Source organism: Aquarana catesbeiana, linkage group LG03 (genome assembly GCF_042186555.1).
Source record: "Aquarana catesbeiana isolate 2022-GZ linkage group LG03, ASM4218655v1, whole genome shotgun sequence".
Classification (NCBI taxonomy): Eukaryota; Metazoa; Chordata; class Amphibia; order Anura; family Ranidae; genus Aquarana; species Aquarana catesbeiana.
In genome coordinates, this window is record NC_133326.1 from 129,982,360 (window position 1) to 130,001,407 (window position 19,048).

General features: G+C 41.1%; 1 protein-coding gene across 4 annotated transcripts in view; it reads left to right on the plus strand.

The window, feature by feature from the left end:
* Nucleotides 1–19,048, plus strand: part of SHANK3 (SH3 and multiple ankyrin repeat domains 3) — a 605,848-nt gene that overhangs the window by 274,851 nt on the left and 311,949 nt on the right. For all 4 annotated transcript variants that reach the window (XM_073619226.1, XM_073619225.1, XM_073619228.1 and 1 more), the window contains exon 6: nucleotides 14,367–14,475. In XM_073619226.1, the coding sequence (XP_073475327.1) occupies nucleotides 14,367–14,475 (109 nt within the window). The remainder of the gene's footprint in view (nucleotides 1–14,366; nucleotides 14,476–19,048) is intronic.

Consider the following 19,048-nt stretch of genomic DNA (forward strand, 5'->3'; position numbering starts at 1 on the left):
AAAAAAAATATATATATATATATATATATATATATATATATATATATATATATATATATATAACAATAGTAAAATAAATGGGATTAAAAATTAAAGGTACTTAGGCAAGTTTCCACGGTCTTCCACGGTCTTCAGTTCTTGTGTCCAGTTCACTTCAGAGTAAGTTTGATTTTGTCACTGGCCCTCAGAAAAGACTCTTAGCATTATGATAGTTCCCGTGAAAAATGAGAGCTGCAGCTGCCAATTGTAGCAGGTTTTTGTTGACCCTCCATAGGGTTTCACTGAGCAAACCTCCACCCAATCAAAAGAGCTGAGGGGTGTGATATAAAGTGTTTTTTGATGCTTCAGATGAGTTATTGACAAGTATCTTATCTGTGTTTGTATTTACATATGGTATTTAAAATACAACAACCAACATAATATTGACATAACATAATACTAAATGGAATTAAATGATTTGATACAGACCAAACAACACAGATGTCTATATCACCAAGCTGCTTTCTGCATAGTATGGCACAGGCACAGGTGGTATCAAACTGATTGTTATGGGATCGCAAGCATCAGGCAATGACTAGCAAACATGCATAGACTAGAATAAAAACAGCCAACACACAAATTTTTGGATTAAAATTGGCCACGGCCTGGTTTATTGGTTTAACCCTTTCATAACTAAGCCTATTTTTGAAATTTGGTGTTTACAAGTTAAAATCCGTATTTTTTGCTAGAAAATTACTTACAACCCCCAAACATTATATATATATATATATTTAGCAGAGAATCTAACGAATAAAATGGAGATTGTTGCAATATTTTATATCACACGGTATTTGTGTTTTAAATGCAAATTTTTGGGAAAAGGAACACTTTCATGAATTTAAAAAAAAAACAAATAGTAAAGTTACCCCAATTTTTTTCTATAATGTGAAAGATGATGTTACGCCGAGTAAATAGATACCAAACATGTCACGCTTTATAATTGCACGCACTCGTGGAATGGCGACAAACTACAGTACCTAAGAATTTCCATAGGCAATGTTTTAAATTTTTTTTACGGTTACCAGCTTAGAGTTACAGAGGAGGTCTAGTGCTAGAATTATTGCTCTTGCTCTGACGATCGCAGCGATACCTCACATGTGTGATTGGAACACCGTTTACATATGCGGGCGCTACTTCCGTATGCATTTTCTTTGCTGCGCGAGCTCGCGGGGACGGGGGCGCTTTAAAAAATTTTTTTTTTCTTATTTATTTTATTTATTTTTATATTTATAAATTGTGTTAAAAAAAAAAAAACTTTTTTTGATGACTTATATTGCTGTCACAAGGAATGTAAACATTCCTTGTGACAGTAATAGGTGGTGACAGGTACTCTTTATGGAAGGATCGGGGGTCTAAAAGACCCCCGATCCCCCCTTTGCACTTCAGAGTATTCAGATTGCCGAAAACGGCGATTCTGAATACTGTGTATTTTTTTTAAATCGGCACCATTGGCAGCCAAGTAAACGGGAAGTGACATCATGACGTCGCTTCCGCGTTTACAATTAGAAGGCTGGAACGAAGCCGCCCACAGCTTCGTTCCAGACCGCCCCCAGCCGCCGGAGACAGCTGGTTGGTCACCGGGCCTCCCGATCGAATGGGAGGCCCGGTAAGGGTGGCGGGAGGGGGGGACGTCCCCTCCCGCTGCTCCGGCATAACAGCCGAGCAGCTTTTAGCCGCATCGGTTGTTATACTCGGGTAGCCGATCGCCCGCGCCTGTAAAAAACGGTACCGGGATGATGCCTGCAGCTGCGGGCATCATCCTGGTATAACCCTGGAAAGCCGAGTACGCACATCTGCATATGCTCAGCGGGAAGGGGTTAAACAAAATATTTCATTAAAACGTCAACTTTATTCACATCAAATAATTTTTTCACCAGAATTACTCATAAATAAACCATTCTCAGCCCAGCCATTCAGACTCGAGCTGACTCAGCATTCATCTTGAACCATTTTCCTACATCTCCCCTTTGATTTACTACACCAAAGGGAGCCACCACATAAACCAACCGCGATGGGGTGGGTGTAGGGAGAGGAGCTCCTTGTGCTGGGTCTACTCTGGCGACTGGCAGAAATCCCTGGAAAAGCAGCTCCTTAAATAGGCCTAAAAGGCCTTCTAGAAGGTTCTGAAAGGTCATCTGACCTTAACTGGCCAATCCCTACCTGACCTACTAACCTTCCAGAACCTTCTTAGTCACATGACCCTAACTCACTAGTTAGAATGAGCCATATTAAAAACCCTATATTAATGTCTAAAATGCTGACACCGCAATCACATGAGGTAAAAGGGGGCCTAAGAACGCTTCCACCTTTTTTCCCCACATTCTTTTAAAGCAGAACTCCGGGAATTTAAAAAAACCCCAATTAGTACAACCCCCCTCACACACACATACACACAAAACACTAAACATTTATTACATTTGTGAAATTTCTTACCGTTTAAGAGATATGTCTGATTGAATTTTCAGGAAGTCAGCTTTGTAAATCGAAAATTGCATCATTTTCTCTGGCAGGGAGGATCTCTTAGAAGAGTGATTGCATCATATCCTCTTCTCTCTCTCTAACTTTAATCAGCCTACATTTCCCATGAATCCTTGGGATTGGAGTGAATGTGGGAGGTACACTAGGCTTGTACATGTAAATGTGAACTCACCCACTTCAACATAAATCCCACCCCTCATTCTGCAGCCAGCAAGCCATACATAACACACAGTATGATAGGTTGCAGCCTTATAAATGCAAAGCATTTTAATATAAATGCATATTAATATAATATTAATTGAATGCATTTAATAAATAAATGTAAATTAAATTAATACATTTAATGCATTTAATATAAATGCAAACCAGTGCAGCTTATCAGTGTCTACCAGTGCCGAATGACAGAGACCACCATGTCAGGGACCACCAGTCAGGTAACAACAGTGCCGCTTGTCAGGGACCACCATGTCAGGGACCACCAGTGCCGCTTGTCAGGGACCACCAGTCAGGTACCAACAGTGCCGCTTGTCAGGGACCACCAGTCAGGTAACAACAGTGCCGCTTGTCAGGGACCACCATGTCAGGGACCACCAGTGCCGCTTGTCAGGGACCACCAGTCAGGTAACAACAGTGCCGCTTGTCAGGGACCACCATGTCAGGGACCACCAGTGCCGCTTGTCAGGGACCACCATGTCAGGGACCACCAGTGCCGCTTGTCATGGACCACCATTTCAGGGACCACCAGTGCCTCTTGTCAGGGACCACCATGTCATGGACCACCATGTCAAAGACCACCAGTGCCGAATGTCAGGGACTACCAGTCCCGCTTGTCAGGGACCACCATATCAGGGACCACCAGTGCCACTTGTCAGGGACCACCATGTCAGGGACTACCAGTGCCACTTGTCAGGACCACCATGTCAGGGACCACCAGTGCCACTTGTAAGGGACCACCATGTCAGAGATCACCAGTGCCGCTTGTCAGGGACCACCATGTCAGGGACCACCAGTGCCACTTGTCAGGACCACCATGTCAGGGACCACCAGTGCCACTTGTAAGGGACCACCATGTCAGAGATCACCAGTGCCGCTTGTCAGGGACCACCATGTCAGGGACCACCAGTGCCACTTGTTAGTCAGCGGTTAGTCAGCCCCCCCCGGTTAGTCAGCGGCAACCCCCCCCCCGGGGGACATTTGGGACATCAAAGCTTCGCACTTACCCCACCTAGAAAGCGGGCGGGCATCGTGTTCGGCACCTGTCCTCCTCCTCTTGTGGTGTGGATCACGGCACCCCCTCCTCCTCCTCCTAGGTGTCCAATAGGATCGCCTGACCTTTCAACCAATCGGGAAACGGGTATCAGACCCGCAAATATTTATTTGCTTTTATTAACAAACCTGGGTGGGCTCCAAGTGCAATGCTCTGCTCTCCGAGCCCACCCTATTTTGAAGCCTATTAGAGCCTATGGTTCTAAGGCCCCCCGCCACCCCCTATTTACAGCGGCGGGGGGCCTTAGAACCATAGGCTCTAATAGGCTTCAAAATAGGGCCATTGATAGATTCATGCTATGCATGAATCTATACATTACTCATATAGGGGGTGGCGTGGATAGAGGGGGCGGTGTCCATAGGCCCTTAATGGACGGGCCGCCCCTGCTGTTTAGGTAGGGCTGTTTTAAAAGTCTCTGGATTTCCAGTCTCTCCTAAGTACTATTTATGATAGACAATGCTTATTAACAGGCTGTGCAGATCCTGGAATGTTTTAACAGAATTTATGATGGCCTGCTTTGTGTATCAAGCTCAACTCTGCTCTAGTGTAGGGCTGTTTAATCTTCAGATTTGTTTAATATTTAGTATCGGATTTAAATTTAAACTTTTTGCTGCTCGATCCTCAGTTTTGGCTCACCAGACCTGATTATCGTCACATGCATGATCTTGGCACATGCTCACTTTATTATTTAATTTTGGAGTAGTGTTATTTGTGACTTAAGAGTGTTCGTATATCCCATATTTCACTCTACTGGTTTACATTTATAGCCTGTTCTTTTATCAGTAATGTGCACCATAGTAGTTTACATTAATCTCCTAAAAATTGATTTCCATATAAACCATTGTTTAGGGAACAGCAAAGATCATGTAGCCATGCAATGAACAAATGAGCCTAAAGGCTTCAAGAAAATATGGTGCTTAATTGCATGCATGGGTTCACTGTAGAATTAACCCCCCACACGCAGCCACATTTCTCATAAGAATAGGTAATTAAACTAAATCAGACTGGAAGATTCAAAGGATTACGCCCACACAGCAATTCAGTCATATAGAAAATTTGCTGAAATGCCTGCAACAACAACACGTCTCACCTGTGTACATGGACCGGACTGTGGCTAATTGAGAGTCTTAAATCAAAATGATTATGAAAGAGATTATTTTTCTCAGGAAAGTATTTCTTGAATGTTCCCCCAAGTTTGTTCATTCACTTTACATAATCTCATAGAACATTGATTTGACCATTCAGCACTTTTAACACTGTGACTGTGTAACCAGATCTCCTTGTGGATATCCTTACAGCAGGTAGAAGCCACTATAAACAATGAAAGGCACTAAAGTATTTAAGAGGCATTTTTTAAAAATAAATAAACTTACCAGTCAGAGTTACATTTAATTTAAATAATTGTATAGTGGTTACATGAATCCATTAAAGTTTGGACATATTGATGTTGTAATAAGATCTGCAGACAATAAAGTTTTTATTGAACGATACACTACTATAAAAAAATAATATGCAAATAATAATAGAAGAAGCACTAAATAATCTAGCAATACACCGCACACAAGAAAAAAATAAAAATAAAAAATATATTAAAAAAAGTTATAAAATATATCCATAGTAATTCACGAAAAACTGTTTGTAGAGAGAGAGAGATTGCAATTAGATCTGGCACCACAAAAATTGTGCACTCTCCACTATAAATTGGGCACGGACTTAATCAAGATATATGGCTCCCAAGATGAATGTAAGGTCTCCCTCAATTGTAAACAATTCCCAGCGCTATATTCTTTAAGATAAAAACAGTGATCCAGTTTTACTGCGGCAGAATGGCACGGGTAGGCGAAACAACGTTACCTTACAGCGGCCGCAACGATCGGATTAATTTCAGAACCGATCAGTCTCCAGGCCAATGACTTCTGGCCTGGACCTGCTGATCGTTTTTGACGAATGAAATGCTTCCCCTGCCTGTAAGTGTAAACACAGGCAGGGGAAGTGATGTTTTATCTCCCTCTCTGGAATTATTTTCCGTTCCAGAGAGAGGAGAAAGGACATCCAAACGTGAGTTGCACCAACACTACACAGGCACACATTTCAACCCCCGATCGCCCCCCCCCCCAGTTAACCCCTTCACTCCCTGTCCCTGTCACATATTTTCCTTTGATCACTGTACTGGTGTCATTTCTGACAGTAATCAGCATTAGGGTACTTAGTAGTAGGCCCAGATAGGTCTAGGGACCCCCCCTAAACCCCCCTAATAAAGGTTTAATCCCTTGATCACCCCCTGTCACCAGGGATCACCGTATAACGCCAGGGCACCCGCCGTACATTACCTAATAAAAGGTTTAACCCCCTGATCACTCGGCGGGTGATATCAGTTAGGTTTTAGCATCACTTAGATATCTTCAGCCATAATCCAGCTAAACCACGAACGAATATATATGAATTGTGGTCAGAAAATGGTTATAAGGAAATAATTTTAAAACTTTTTTTGCCATTGTAATTAAATCGTAGCTGGCTGCAGAATAAACTGAAAAGCCAAATTATAATAACATTCATTTACAATATTGAATTTGTAAACTGATACCTGTTTTATCAGTTTGTTTTAACTGAAATTGTATTACCTTTCATTTCTTACAATTCCTATACAGATACTCCTCATTTAACGACTATTTATCAACCGCTCGGACTTACGACCAGCTCTCCCGATCCGAATGACGCGCTGTATATCATTGTATTGTGCAGTACAGTACAGAATTTTCATTTGTTTTCTGTACTTATGCAAATTAAAACAACGTTATTGAGCTGGAGTTTTGTGTTTAGACCTTTTTTTCACAATATAGTACAGTACAGTAGTTAAGAATGCTTAAAATATTGATTACTCGTTTAACGACTTAGTCGTTGGAATGGAACCTGGTCGTTAAGTGAGGAGAGCCTGTATATACCAAATAATATACCAAATACTTTTTACAGAGAAAGTATGTTTTTTTCAGAAAGAAAGTTGGTGTTATAGTGTTACCAGTTTGCAAGTGAATAGTGCTTAGCAAAGTTCTCTCTATGGCTGATGTCAGCCAAGTTATCCAATGCGACACGATCGCTAATAGATCATTTGCCTTTTCTAATGAAGTCACTCTTTCATGGACAGACTGGCGAAATGTTGCTCTCTCTGTGCTTCTTCACTAGCAAGTAAGATACAGCACTGTTCCAGACCAGTAAGACAGTCAAAGAAGCACTGGCAACTTCTAGACTTGCAAGTGTTGTCAGATGAAGGAAAACTTCAAACAAGATTAAAAGCTCTGGCAAGGCGTCTCCCCACACAGCGAAGGCTTCCCTTGATGGGCACCTAACAGTAGCTCAAACCATAGAAATACAGAAAGAATTGTCAGACCGAAACCAGACAAAAGAATCCATAATCATTTTAATTGCTGATAAGAAAGTCATATAAAACAGCTAATGTGTTTTGGGAGCAACGCCACCCCCCTTATCAGGGCTCAAACGTGGATGCTTGGATGGATATTAGAACCAGTTTTTAACTCTCCTTATGGTGTGAAAAGTTGACAGCCATTGCTGAGCAGTAGTAGTTGGTTTTATCAACAATAAATATTATCTTTGACTCTTTTATCCAATTTTGGTCTGGCACTCCTTACTGTACTTCTACAGTAAGGCAATAAATCCATTAAAAAATAGCTGTTCCAACCTGGCTTTTCTGCCACTGGCAACAGGTATCTCATCTGACACGACCATTAAGTTTAGTTTTATACTGCAAAATAATGTTATTCCCTGGTAGCAAACACGGATTGTTTAATAAGATCATTTATCTATGGGTATGAATTTTACCTAGGATTCGTATACATAACAGGCAAGCTGTTTTTTTTTTATTTAGCTTTTATTTTAGTGCACCTTAGGGCTATTTTACTATGTTAAGCATATACAGAAAACATTCAACTTGGTTTACTTCATTTTAATATGTGGATTATTATCTCTGGTATAAATTTAACATAGAACAATACAAGTAAAAAATAGCTCATAAGACTAAACAATTCCAATCAGTGGAAAACAGGCAAGGAAGGAAATCAAAGTCTCTAGAGTCAAGGAGGAGATGGTGTGAAAAATTATTACTGATTTGAAAGGGGCGTTTCTGGTGACATAAAATTCTTTTTACTTTCTTTGGTGTAATCACTGAGTACAGTTCAGTATAATTGTTGTATACAAAATATTAGAATTTTTTTTTTCAGCGGTTTATAATGGGGGTGGGAAGCACTTTGAATTTAGAGCTTTTTTTAGCACATATTTAATTCTAAAAAATGCAGATCTATTTTCTACATGGTTTACAAACTTTACCTATCTTACGATGCTGTCAATTAGCACATTAATATTTACACCGCAAGTCACTATGCATTATCATATTTAATTTTATTTTATTGAGCTTTACATGGAGGCCCTTATAAATGTTTTAAAGGTCTATATAATACAACTTTTCTAAACGAATTGACTGAAGAATTTTTAGGCAGTTCTAAATAAATTAAGACAATGGGGGAAATGTACTAAAACCAGCTTCCAGGTTTCATTGTCAAAGCTTAACCACTTTGAATGAAAATTGCGCAGTCATGAAACACTGTGCCCATATAAAATTATTATCATTTTTTCAAACAAATAGAGCTTTCTTTTGGAGGCATTTAATCATCGCTGAGTTTTTAATTGTTTGCTAAACAAACAAAAAAAACAAAAATTTAAAAAAAACTAAAACTTTTTTAGTTTCTGTAATAAAATTTTGCAAATAGGTAATTTTTCTCCTTCACTGATGAGGTGCTATTGATGGGCACTGATGAGGTGGCACTAATGGGCACTTATGAGGCTGCACTGATATGCAACACTGATAGGTGGTACTGATAGGTGGCACTAATGGCACTGATAGGCAGCACTGATGGGCAGTGATCAGTGCCCTGATTATCAGTGTAAATGTCCCCTGTCACATTTGTTGGTTACCAGCTCTCCTTTCCTCACACTGTGACAGAGCACAAGGAAAGTACTGCTGATAACCAGCAAGTCTGTTTACATTGTGATCAGCTGTGATTGGACACAGCTTATCACATTTTAATAGGCTGCTGTGATTAGCCCTTTACCGCGATCACAGAGCATGCCAGAATGTAAACCACAGGGGTCGTGGTTCAGGGAGGACATCCATGGATACCCTCCTGGAACAACTGAGTTGCGCTGTAGCCGTCTTTCGGCTATAGCGCGGTATGAAGTAGTTAATTGAACAAGCTGAATTTAGAAGCTGATTGGCTACCATGCACAGCTGTACCAGGTTCTGAGTGCTCCAGTTTTAGTAAATCTCCCCCAACGTGTATTCTTTATATTAGCTAATGGCAAGTTAGTCAAAAAATTTTCAAACGAGCAATCTGATTTGAACAGTAGGTTTACAGAAATGGCAAAGAACACTACCTTCAAAAGCCTATACATACGACATGGCTTTTTAAAGACTTGTTTGTTTAGGCTCATGCTAATAGAACAGCACATACAATTTGTGATAATTGTTTCCTGTTCCTCCTCCAGCGTTTTCCTGATTATTTCTTCCCACTTGTGCTCAGATTAGGACTTGTATTGTCATGGACTATTAATCGTAGGTGAGAAAAAGGAAAAAACTGTGCTCTGATTTATTGCTGCTTCAAGCATTGTGTTATTCTCCCTGATGTATTATGTGGTTACATGCAGTTATATGGGTAATGATTGGCATCTAGAATGACGGCATAATGCTCCAGCAAATAATGCTTCAGTAACTAAAATGCATTGAATAATACATGGGAAATGTAGTCAAAAAGAGCATTGTGCATGAGTATGGTATACAAGCAATTGTGGTAAAGAGAGAAACAAGTGAAGTCATAGAGTAGTCAGAACTGCCAATCTGCATACAGTATGTATGATAAATTATTAAGCCATTGGATTAACGTCACAGCCAGGCAGCAAGCATTTTAGGAGGGGCGATTCACAATTCCAACCTGCATATTTCTGTTGACAGTTTTCTAATAATGTAGCTTTCTGAATTCCCTAATCTTGCTCAACGGAGCTTCTAATTTAACGTCTCTATTATTTCTAATATGTGATGCACACTACAGGCATACCCCACTTTTAAGTACACAATGGGGTTTATTTACTAAAGCTAGAAAGTAAAAATCAGGCTCACTTCTGTATAGAAACCGATGAGCTTCCAGGTTTTATTACCAAAGTTTCATTGAACAAGCTGGGGTTAAAAGCTCATTGGTTTCTATGCAGATGTGAGCCTGATTTTGCACTTTCTAGCTTTAGTAAATAAACCCCATTGTGTACTTAAAAGTGGGGTATGCCTGTATTTATATCGATAGGGGGGTGGGGTTGAATAAAATTCTGTTTTGGAAAGGGCTGACATCACTGGTGATGGAATACTAGACATTCCAATTGATAGGCTTACATTTATTTTCAAGTGTCAGAATTCGATAAGACTTGACTGCAGGTACCTCGACACGTACAGTGGATATAAAAAGTCTACACACCCTTGCTAAAATGTCAGGTTTCTGTGATGTAAAAAAATGAGACAAAGATAAATAATTTCAGAACTTTTTCCACCTTCAATGTGACCTATAAACTGTACAACTCAATTGAACAACAACATGAAATCTTTTAGGGGATCAGCATGGCACATCTTGACTTGGCAATATTTGCCCATTCTTCTTTGCAAAACACTCCAAATCTGTCAGACTGCGAGGGCATCTCCTGTTCACAGCCCTCTTCAGATCACCCCACAGATTTTCAATCAGATTCAGGTCTGAGCTCTGGCTGGGCCATGCCAAAACAATAATCTTCTTCTGGTGAAGCCATTCCTTTGTTGATTTGGATATATACTTGGGATCGTTGTCTTGCTGAAAGATGAAGTTCTTCCCTTATGTTCAGCTTTCTAGCAGAAGCCTGAAGGTTTTGTGCCAATATTGACTGGTATTTGGAATTGTTCATAATTCCCTCTACCTTTGCTAAGGCCCCTGTTCCAGCTGAAAAAAAACATGGAAAAAGTTCTGAAATTATTTATCTTTGTCTCTTTTTTTACATCACAGAAAGCTGACATTTTAACAGGGGTGTATAGACTTTTTATATCCATTGTATATAGCTTCTTTTAAAAGCAATCCCGAATCCACATATCTTAAGGCTTTTTAATGAAGGAATTAGTGACCTGAACCTGTTTTGCCTGCCCCTTTCTGATGCTTGTGCTTCACTACTGGCTAGTTAGACCACCTATTATTCGTGCAAGCCAACAAAGCACCAGCAGCAGAAGGCGGTGGGCTAAACACCAAGCCAGAGAGGATAGGGTCTCATTCTCCATTAGAAAGCACTCCTGGATTTGGGACTTCTGAGGTTCCCTGGAAGGAAGCTGGATACATGTTCAGACACCTTAAAGTGCATTATAGGATCAGCAGGTTAATAAGCAAAGCCAAGTGACAGATACACTTTAAAAGGTATCAGCAGTCCATTAATCAACAAATCTTTCTGTTTTAGGGGTCGGTTTACCCCAGAATCGCACAGGAACCTGGTGTGCTTTCTTTTGTGATTCCTGTATGTTTACCTGCACTTAAATTTTCACCCCAGTTGTTTTAATGATCTGAAATCACGCCGGATCGCAGAAAAAGTAGCGCATGCACTACTTTAAAAAAGCGTGGTGCACCAAATCGCTTGGTACTGCAGTGCCATGCGAACAAGTACCCACAAACGCACTGCATTTGTTATGTGCATTTGAGGTGCCATTAACAATGTATTCAGATTGCAAAAGTAGTGCATTTTGAACGTGGTATGGAAAACATGAAACACCTCTTTCCCGCACCACGTTCTAGTGTGAACCAGCCGTAAGGCTTGCTTCACATTTGAGCTGGTCAGTGGGACCTGCAGAGATGCTTAGGAGATGCGTAGGGATGCCATTAATCTTAATGGCGACCCCATGCACTGAAAACTGTTGCATGGTTTTTCCCATAAAGGGAACTGCACTGTACTATATCATTTCCCTGCGGACGCATTTTTTGGAAAAAGTGCAGGGACCTTTTAAATTCATTTTTTTTCTTATTAATCTTCACTAGGTACCCCATAATGACAAAGTTAAAATTGAATTTTAGAAATGTCTGTGAATTTACTAAAAAGAAAAAAACTGAAATTTCACATGTACTTAAAGAGAATGTAAACTCACTTCATGAAATTTGAGCTGGGCACATATATCTGCAGTGTTTTATTATCTCTCTCCAAAGCCCTATGTCCTGTAGCTTTCTCCTGCTCCATTCTTCTGTTATCAGCCTGATAACTTCTGACTAGTTCTCCGACAACTGAGATAAAAGCAGCCTGAGTTTTGTGTTGGGGAGAATGCTATAAATAGATTAGCATAGAGCTGAACGATTCAACAAACAGCTCTGAAAGTCTCTACCTATAAGCAGAGGGGGTATCCGCCTTTCCGCCAATCAGCTGTCTTAGCTGTATGCCCAGACTTCCTGCAGTGCTGAACAGGAAGAGAAAATCTCCTAACACAATCTGAACTTTCTAAAGAATATACACTATAAAGCAGAATACGGCAGATATACATGTAAAACTTATGTAGGGAGATTTGTTTCCTCCCAGTGTCTCATCTGAGGCTGTTCACTTCACTGGGTATATGTGAGGGTTTACATCCACTTTAAGTATTCAGACCCTTTACTCAGTACTTTGTTGAAGCACCTGGTAGCAATTACAGCCTTGAATCTTTTTTGGGAACTGATGAACAAAGCTGCACCGCTGCTGCATAAACTTAAAGAAAGTGTACGAATCGGTGTTAGCACCCAAATGAGGAAGTAACCACCCATTCATCAGTATGCCCAATCTATCCTTTTGAAAAATAGATAAATGTTTCAAAATTAGTTTTCTTTCAAATAAATACAACTCACATATTGGTTCTTCCTAGTAAAACATTCAAAAATGTACAAAAATAATGAATAAGACATATATAATGCTGTAGAACAAGAGTATAGGCCTATTGTAAGCAGCCCTAGCAGGTGCATTTGAGTATTGTATGTTATACGAAAATGTTTCCAATGCTTTTTTTATAGCATGTTTTGTTGACATTTTTTTATTTTCTATTCCATCATACCTTGTGCATTGAGTTGCCCTGGTAATTCTGAGCACATGTGCAGTATGCTGGATAATTTGTGGTGCATGTGCAGTAGGGTGTTTATTGCAGGAAGCTTCCTGGAATGCTGCAACAGGGATACGTGACTGTGGGTAACTGCGACTACATCATTCTCTCCTAGGTGAGAATGTAGAAGCTCCAGTGGTTTTAGATAAAAAATAATAATTTTTTTTTTTTTTTTTTAAGTAATAAAAGGGGGGAACGAGCAACATTATATAAAGTAGTAAAGAATTGGAACTAAAGTGTATCCAAACACCACAAACTGAAAATGCTATTGAACTAATTTTTAAAATTTAAAGCAAACACATCCATCAATCCATGTCTCCCTGCTTTATTGTGTTGAGAAATCACTTTGAAAAACGCACCCCTAGAATTTCTAGCTGTGGCCAACTTGTGTAAGGGTGGATGATTCATATAGCATTTACTTCTTGGAATCCATCTGCTCTTAGGCCCCTTTCACACTGGGCGGGGGCTGAGTCGGTGGTAAAGCAGCGCTATATTTAGCGGCACTTTACCGTTGTTTTAGCGGCCGTATTTGGCCGCTGGCAGGGCGGTTTTAACCCCCGCTATCGGCCGAAAAAGGGTTAAAACCGCCTGCAAAGCGCCACTGCAGCAGCGCTATGCCGGCGGTATAGCCGCACTGCCCCATTGATTTCAGTGGGCAGGAGCGGTGAAGGAGCGGTGTATACACCGCTCCTTCACCACTCCAAAGATGCTGCTAGCAGGACTTTTTTTGGCGTCCTGCCAGCGCATGGCTCCAGTGTGAAAGCCCTCGGGGCTTTCACATTGGAGAGACAGCAGCAGCTGTTTCAGAGCGCTTTGCAGGTGCTATTTTTAGAGCTGTAGCGCCTGCAAAGCGCCTCAGTGTGGAAGGGGCCTTAGGCGTGCTGGCATGAGGGTGCGCTTAGCTAAAAAAGCCCCTCCTCCGCTGCTCCAGATACTGTAAAAGAAAAAAATATGCCCATGAAGACTCCTGGGGTGTATGACATCATTTTGGCCTAGGCCAGAAACCAGGAAGCAACTCAAAAATGTGAAAAAAAAAGGTTAAAACAAGAAAATATAATATATATTCCTTTATAGTTAGTAATGCCAGCAGCATTAGGATTAAAAACAGTTAATGTTGGTTTAGAGAGCTTAATTTTGCTTTAAGTGATAAAGAGGATTTTTATAAAAGTCATATTTTATCTGGTAAGGTAAATATATGTGGGGACGCTGAAGGCATTGTCTGTCTTGATAAGTGTGCAGTGTTGTCAATGTGACAAAGATCTATAAGGTTCCAGTCCCCCATGGGTTTGTCAGCTGGTGGATCATATTAGATGAAAGGCTCTACAGCTTTTCCATGATCCCATTCAACATCAAATAGTCCCTATAGATTGCTTATTTTAATGTTCTTTTTTCTGTTTTTTTATTGCGTAGGGGAATCTAAAGAAATTCATGGAGTATGTTCAGTGTTTAAATGTTGAGAAGGTGAGCAGGCTGCTGGAGAGGGGTCTGGATCCCAACTATCAAGATCCAGATACAGGAGGTAAGTGGAGTTTAGATCACACGTAATGAAATCCAATGTAGATTTTTTCAGATGTAATGCAGTTTTGAAAAATGCATAACATATCGTCATTGTGTTTAATTATAATGTATATTAGTAAAACATGGGTGCCTTTAAATCATTTAAATATATGCAGTTCCATGCCGTGGACTTCAAAAATGATGCAGGAGTTTCTGAGCACTGAAGCACACATGCATGCATGGTTCATTGAATTTAATGGCACCACTTGTTACAATGCATAAAAAAGTTTATCACCTATGCCATTGTTTAAACAAAGTTATGTGAATAACACCAAGTGAGGAAAATCAGAGCAATCCAGGTGGGATGTTTTTTCTGCATAAATCAATCCTAATCTCAGCTCCACCCAAAATGTGATTTTTGTAGTTCCAGCTAGAGGAGAATTAAAATCTCTGTCAGGTTCTTAATGCCATCTTTGTGCCAATGGTGGAGTTTTCTTCTTCATTTTATGTCCCAGTAGTATGTAGTATCAATATCTTCTAAATGTAGATGTGTGCAAATGTTCTCCCCCTCCACTCGCCTCCGTACCCCCTGGCATCTAATCCCTGAGCTGGCTGGAAATGCTCTCCTCCCATTGTTCATTTGTCCCTTCCTAACATTAAATATATTTATATTAAATTCAAAAGATTTTATTGTTTGATTTCATTAAAACACATAATCCCGATTTACTCTGCATTCAAGAAACACATCCTATGGGACATAAGATTTTATCACTTATATATGTAAACGATCACCTTGCAAAAAAAACCCTATTCAGTTTAAAATAAAAATGAAAGGCAAACATTTGTGTATAGACATAAAAAATGTTAAAAATACTAGGGGTGCACTGAATGGAAATTTTGGTGCCGAAACCGATACCGAAAATGAAGGATGCACTAGGCCGAAAACCGATACCGAAAATGACAGTTTTTACAAAATATTTCTATTTTTATATATATTTTTATTTTGTTCAACTTTTTAATTAATATCATCAATTTAAATTGATATTAATTTATTGTTTGGCACCTTTAGTGCAAGAAAGGTCAAGAAAAATGCAGTCTGCAGTCTCTAGCCATCTCTTGTATCATGTCTGCAATCTCTTACTTAAACACATTGCTAATAGAATTAGCAAAATTTCCATTCGATGAACCTCTAGCAGATATGATACAGAAGATGGTCAGAGACTGCAGACATGATACAAGAGATCAATGCAGCTTCACCAGTGTCCATCAAATGCAGCCTACTTGTGCCCAGCAGCCTCACCAGTGCCGTCATATGCAGCCTGCCTGTGCCCAGCAGCCTCACCAGTGCCCATCATATGCAGCCTCACCAGGGCCCATCATATGCAGCCTGCCTGTGCCCAGCAACCTCACCAGTGCCCATCATATGCAGCCTCCCAGTGCCCAGCAGCCTCACCAGTGCCCGTCATACGCAGCCTGCCTGTGCCCAGCAGCCTCACCAGTGCCCATCATATGCAGCCTGCCTGTGCCCAGCAGCCCCACCAGTGCCCATCATATGCAGCCCCACAAGTGCCCAGCAGCCTCACTAGTGCCCATCATATGCAACCTGCCTGTGCCCAACAGCCTCACCAGTACCCGTCATATGCAGCCTGCCTGTGCCCAGCAGCCTCATTATTGTGCATCATAAGCAGCTTGCCTGTGCCCGGATCAGCGGGTCACGGAACAGGGTTTGAATTGCCCGGGCCGTAGTAACAATGTCATGCCTCCTGTGATCACGTCACACTTATTCAATGTCCTGCCATTGGATCAGTGTGCCGTCTATCACAGGAGGTGGGACATTGTTACCACGGCCCGGACAATTCAGCTCAGTGACACATGGAGACCACGGCGAGGAGAGGAGGAGGGAGTTGAGGAGGAGGGAGTGAAGGACTGGGGCGCACCAGGGTGACACTCCCTTTCGATATCGCCTTTTTTTGCTATGAAAAAACACCGTTTTTGGACGATAATCTTCACCGTCTGAAATTTCGGTGCACCTCTAATAAATACCCTTTTCCCTTTTTTTTATAAGTGATCACATATCCTCTGTTCTCAGCTGCATAAGAGCTAGGGAGGAGAAACAGAAGCCACTGATCTTCCTAGTGAAAGACTGTGCAGGGGGTGGGGGGTCAAGAGAAGTCTGATCATTGGAGGAGAGCAGGCTGAGTTCCCAGCATAGCTATAGAGCTGACTGCAGTGTTTACTTCTGCTTAGTGTGGTCAGTTTTTAATAGGAAAGCAGAGGGAATGACAGGAGCACCAGGGATTTCACACAAAGGAAGAAATACAAAGAAAACAGGATACTTTTTTATTCAAGTGCAGTGGAATAGCATCCTTACAGGAGGTCTTCAACTTACAAGCCGACCTAAATGCACTGTTTAATTGGGCAACTATGTGGCAAATGTGGTTTAATGTTGATAAATGTAAAGTTATGCAATTAGAGGCTAAAAATATGCATGCATCATACATACTAGGGGGAGTACAACTTTGGGAATCAATGGTGGAGAAGGATCTGGGTGTTCTGGTAGATCATAAGCTTAATAATAGAATGTAATGCCAAGCTGTGGTTTCCAAAGCGAACAAAGTTCTTTCTTGTATTAAGAGCGGTATAAACTGCGGAGAGAGAGGTATCGTTTTGCCCCTGTACTTATCATTAGTAAGACCTCATCTGAAATATGCAGTTCAGTTTTGGGCACCAGTTGACAAAAAGGATATTGGGGGACTGAAGAAAATGCAGAGAAGGTCAACCAAACTGATAAAAGGCATGGAGGAGCTCAGCTATGAGGAAAGATTAGAGGAACTGAATTTATTTTCTCTAGAGAAGAGGAGATTAGGACTTGTATAAATATATAAGGGGTCCATATAGTGAACTTGATGTTGAGTTATTCACTTTAAGGTCATCACAGAGGACAAGGGGCCATTCTTTATGTCTAGAGGAAAAGAGATTTAATCTCCAAATATGGAAAGGTTTCTTCACAGCAAGAGCTGTGAAAATGTGGAATAGACCCCCTCCAGACATGGTTCTGGCCAGCTCAGTAGATTGCCTTAAAAAAGGCCTGGATTCTTTCCTAAATGTACATAATATAACTGGATACTAATATTTATAGGTAAAGTTGATCGAGGGAATATCCGATTGGCTCTCGGGGTATCAGGAAGGAAATTGTTTTTCCTGCTGGAGCAAATTGGTTTTTTTTACTTTTTATCTCCCCTTTATTGGTTAAACTAGATAGACTTTTTTCAACCAGACTAACTATGTAACTTTGTAAGTACATGGTACAGCAGGCAAATATCAGGAATGTGAAATGTTGGGTTTACATACTCTTTAAAATATATTGAGTGTCCTGAGGTTTCCATGCCACTTACCCCAGCTATGTTACAGGGTATCTCCAGTGCTGTATCTTGGCAGAGGCCAACAAGGCCCAGGCCTAGGGCGCAACTTCTGGCTTCCTCACGAAAAGAGTCCCCACTGGCTTGCGCTACACTTTTAGTGTAGCACCAGTCTTATGCAGCAGACTGGGTCGGGGCAGGGTCCAGGAACCAAATCAGTCTGGCGCCCCCATAAAGTTGCCTCATTGCTGCCTGCCGGTATGATAATATCGGTCGGTGAGGACGTTTGGAAAGACCGCTGGCCGCACTTAATACAACTGGTCTGGCGGCCGCCAAAACTAAGTGTGTCACTGTAGCCTAATGTTCTATCTACCCTCCTCTGTGGCATCCATGGGAGGAAGTTACGATATGTAACTTCCTCCTGGACTCTGTCAATAGCGCGAAGAAGAGAAGAGGGAAGCTGGAGCCCCCAGGTATGGCATCACTTCAATATAATTCATTTAAATCCTTTAAACATCCTTGTGCTTGCTTGAGCGAGCATATTAAATTGCATATGATGGCAATAATATTTTGGACCTGCTCACCTCACAATGTCACTGAATTGGTAGGATTACTCCTATCTTATAAGATATTTGGACATGTGTTTGCTGCCACTGATTATTTCACTTATTTATATAATGACTAGGGACTTCCTGGTCATTATACAAATAAGTGAAATAATCCTACAATTACAATCAGTGGCAGCAAACACAAGGGCAAATATCTTACAAGATAAGAGTAATCTTACTAATCCAGTGGCATAGTACTGCACTGATGGCCACTGATGAGGCTGCACTGATGAGGCAGCACTGATGGCCACTGATGAGGCTGCACTGATGAGGCAGCACTGATGGCCACTGATGAGGCTGCACTGATGAGGCACCACTAATGGCCACTGATGAGGCTGCACTGATGAGGCAGCACTGATGGCCACTGATGAGGCTGCACTGATGAGGCAGCACTGATGGCCACTGATGAGGCTGCACTGATGAGGCAGCACTGATGGCTACCGATGGGGCTGCACTAATGAGGCAGCACTAATGGCCACTGATGAGGCTGCACTGATGGCCACTGATGATGCTGCACTGATGAGGCAGCACTGATGGCCAATGATGAGGTGACAATGATGAGGCTGCACTAATAAGGCAGCACTGATATGCTGCACTGATGGGCACTGATGGGGCTGTACTGATGGGC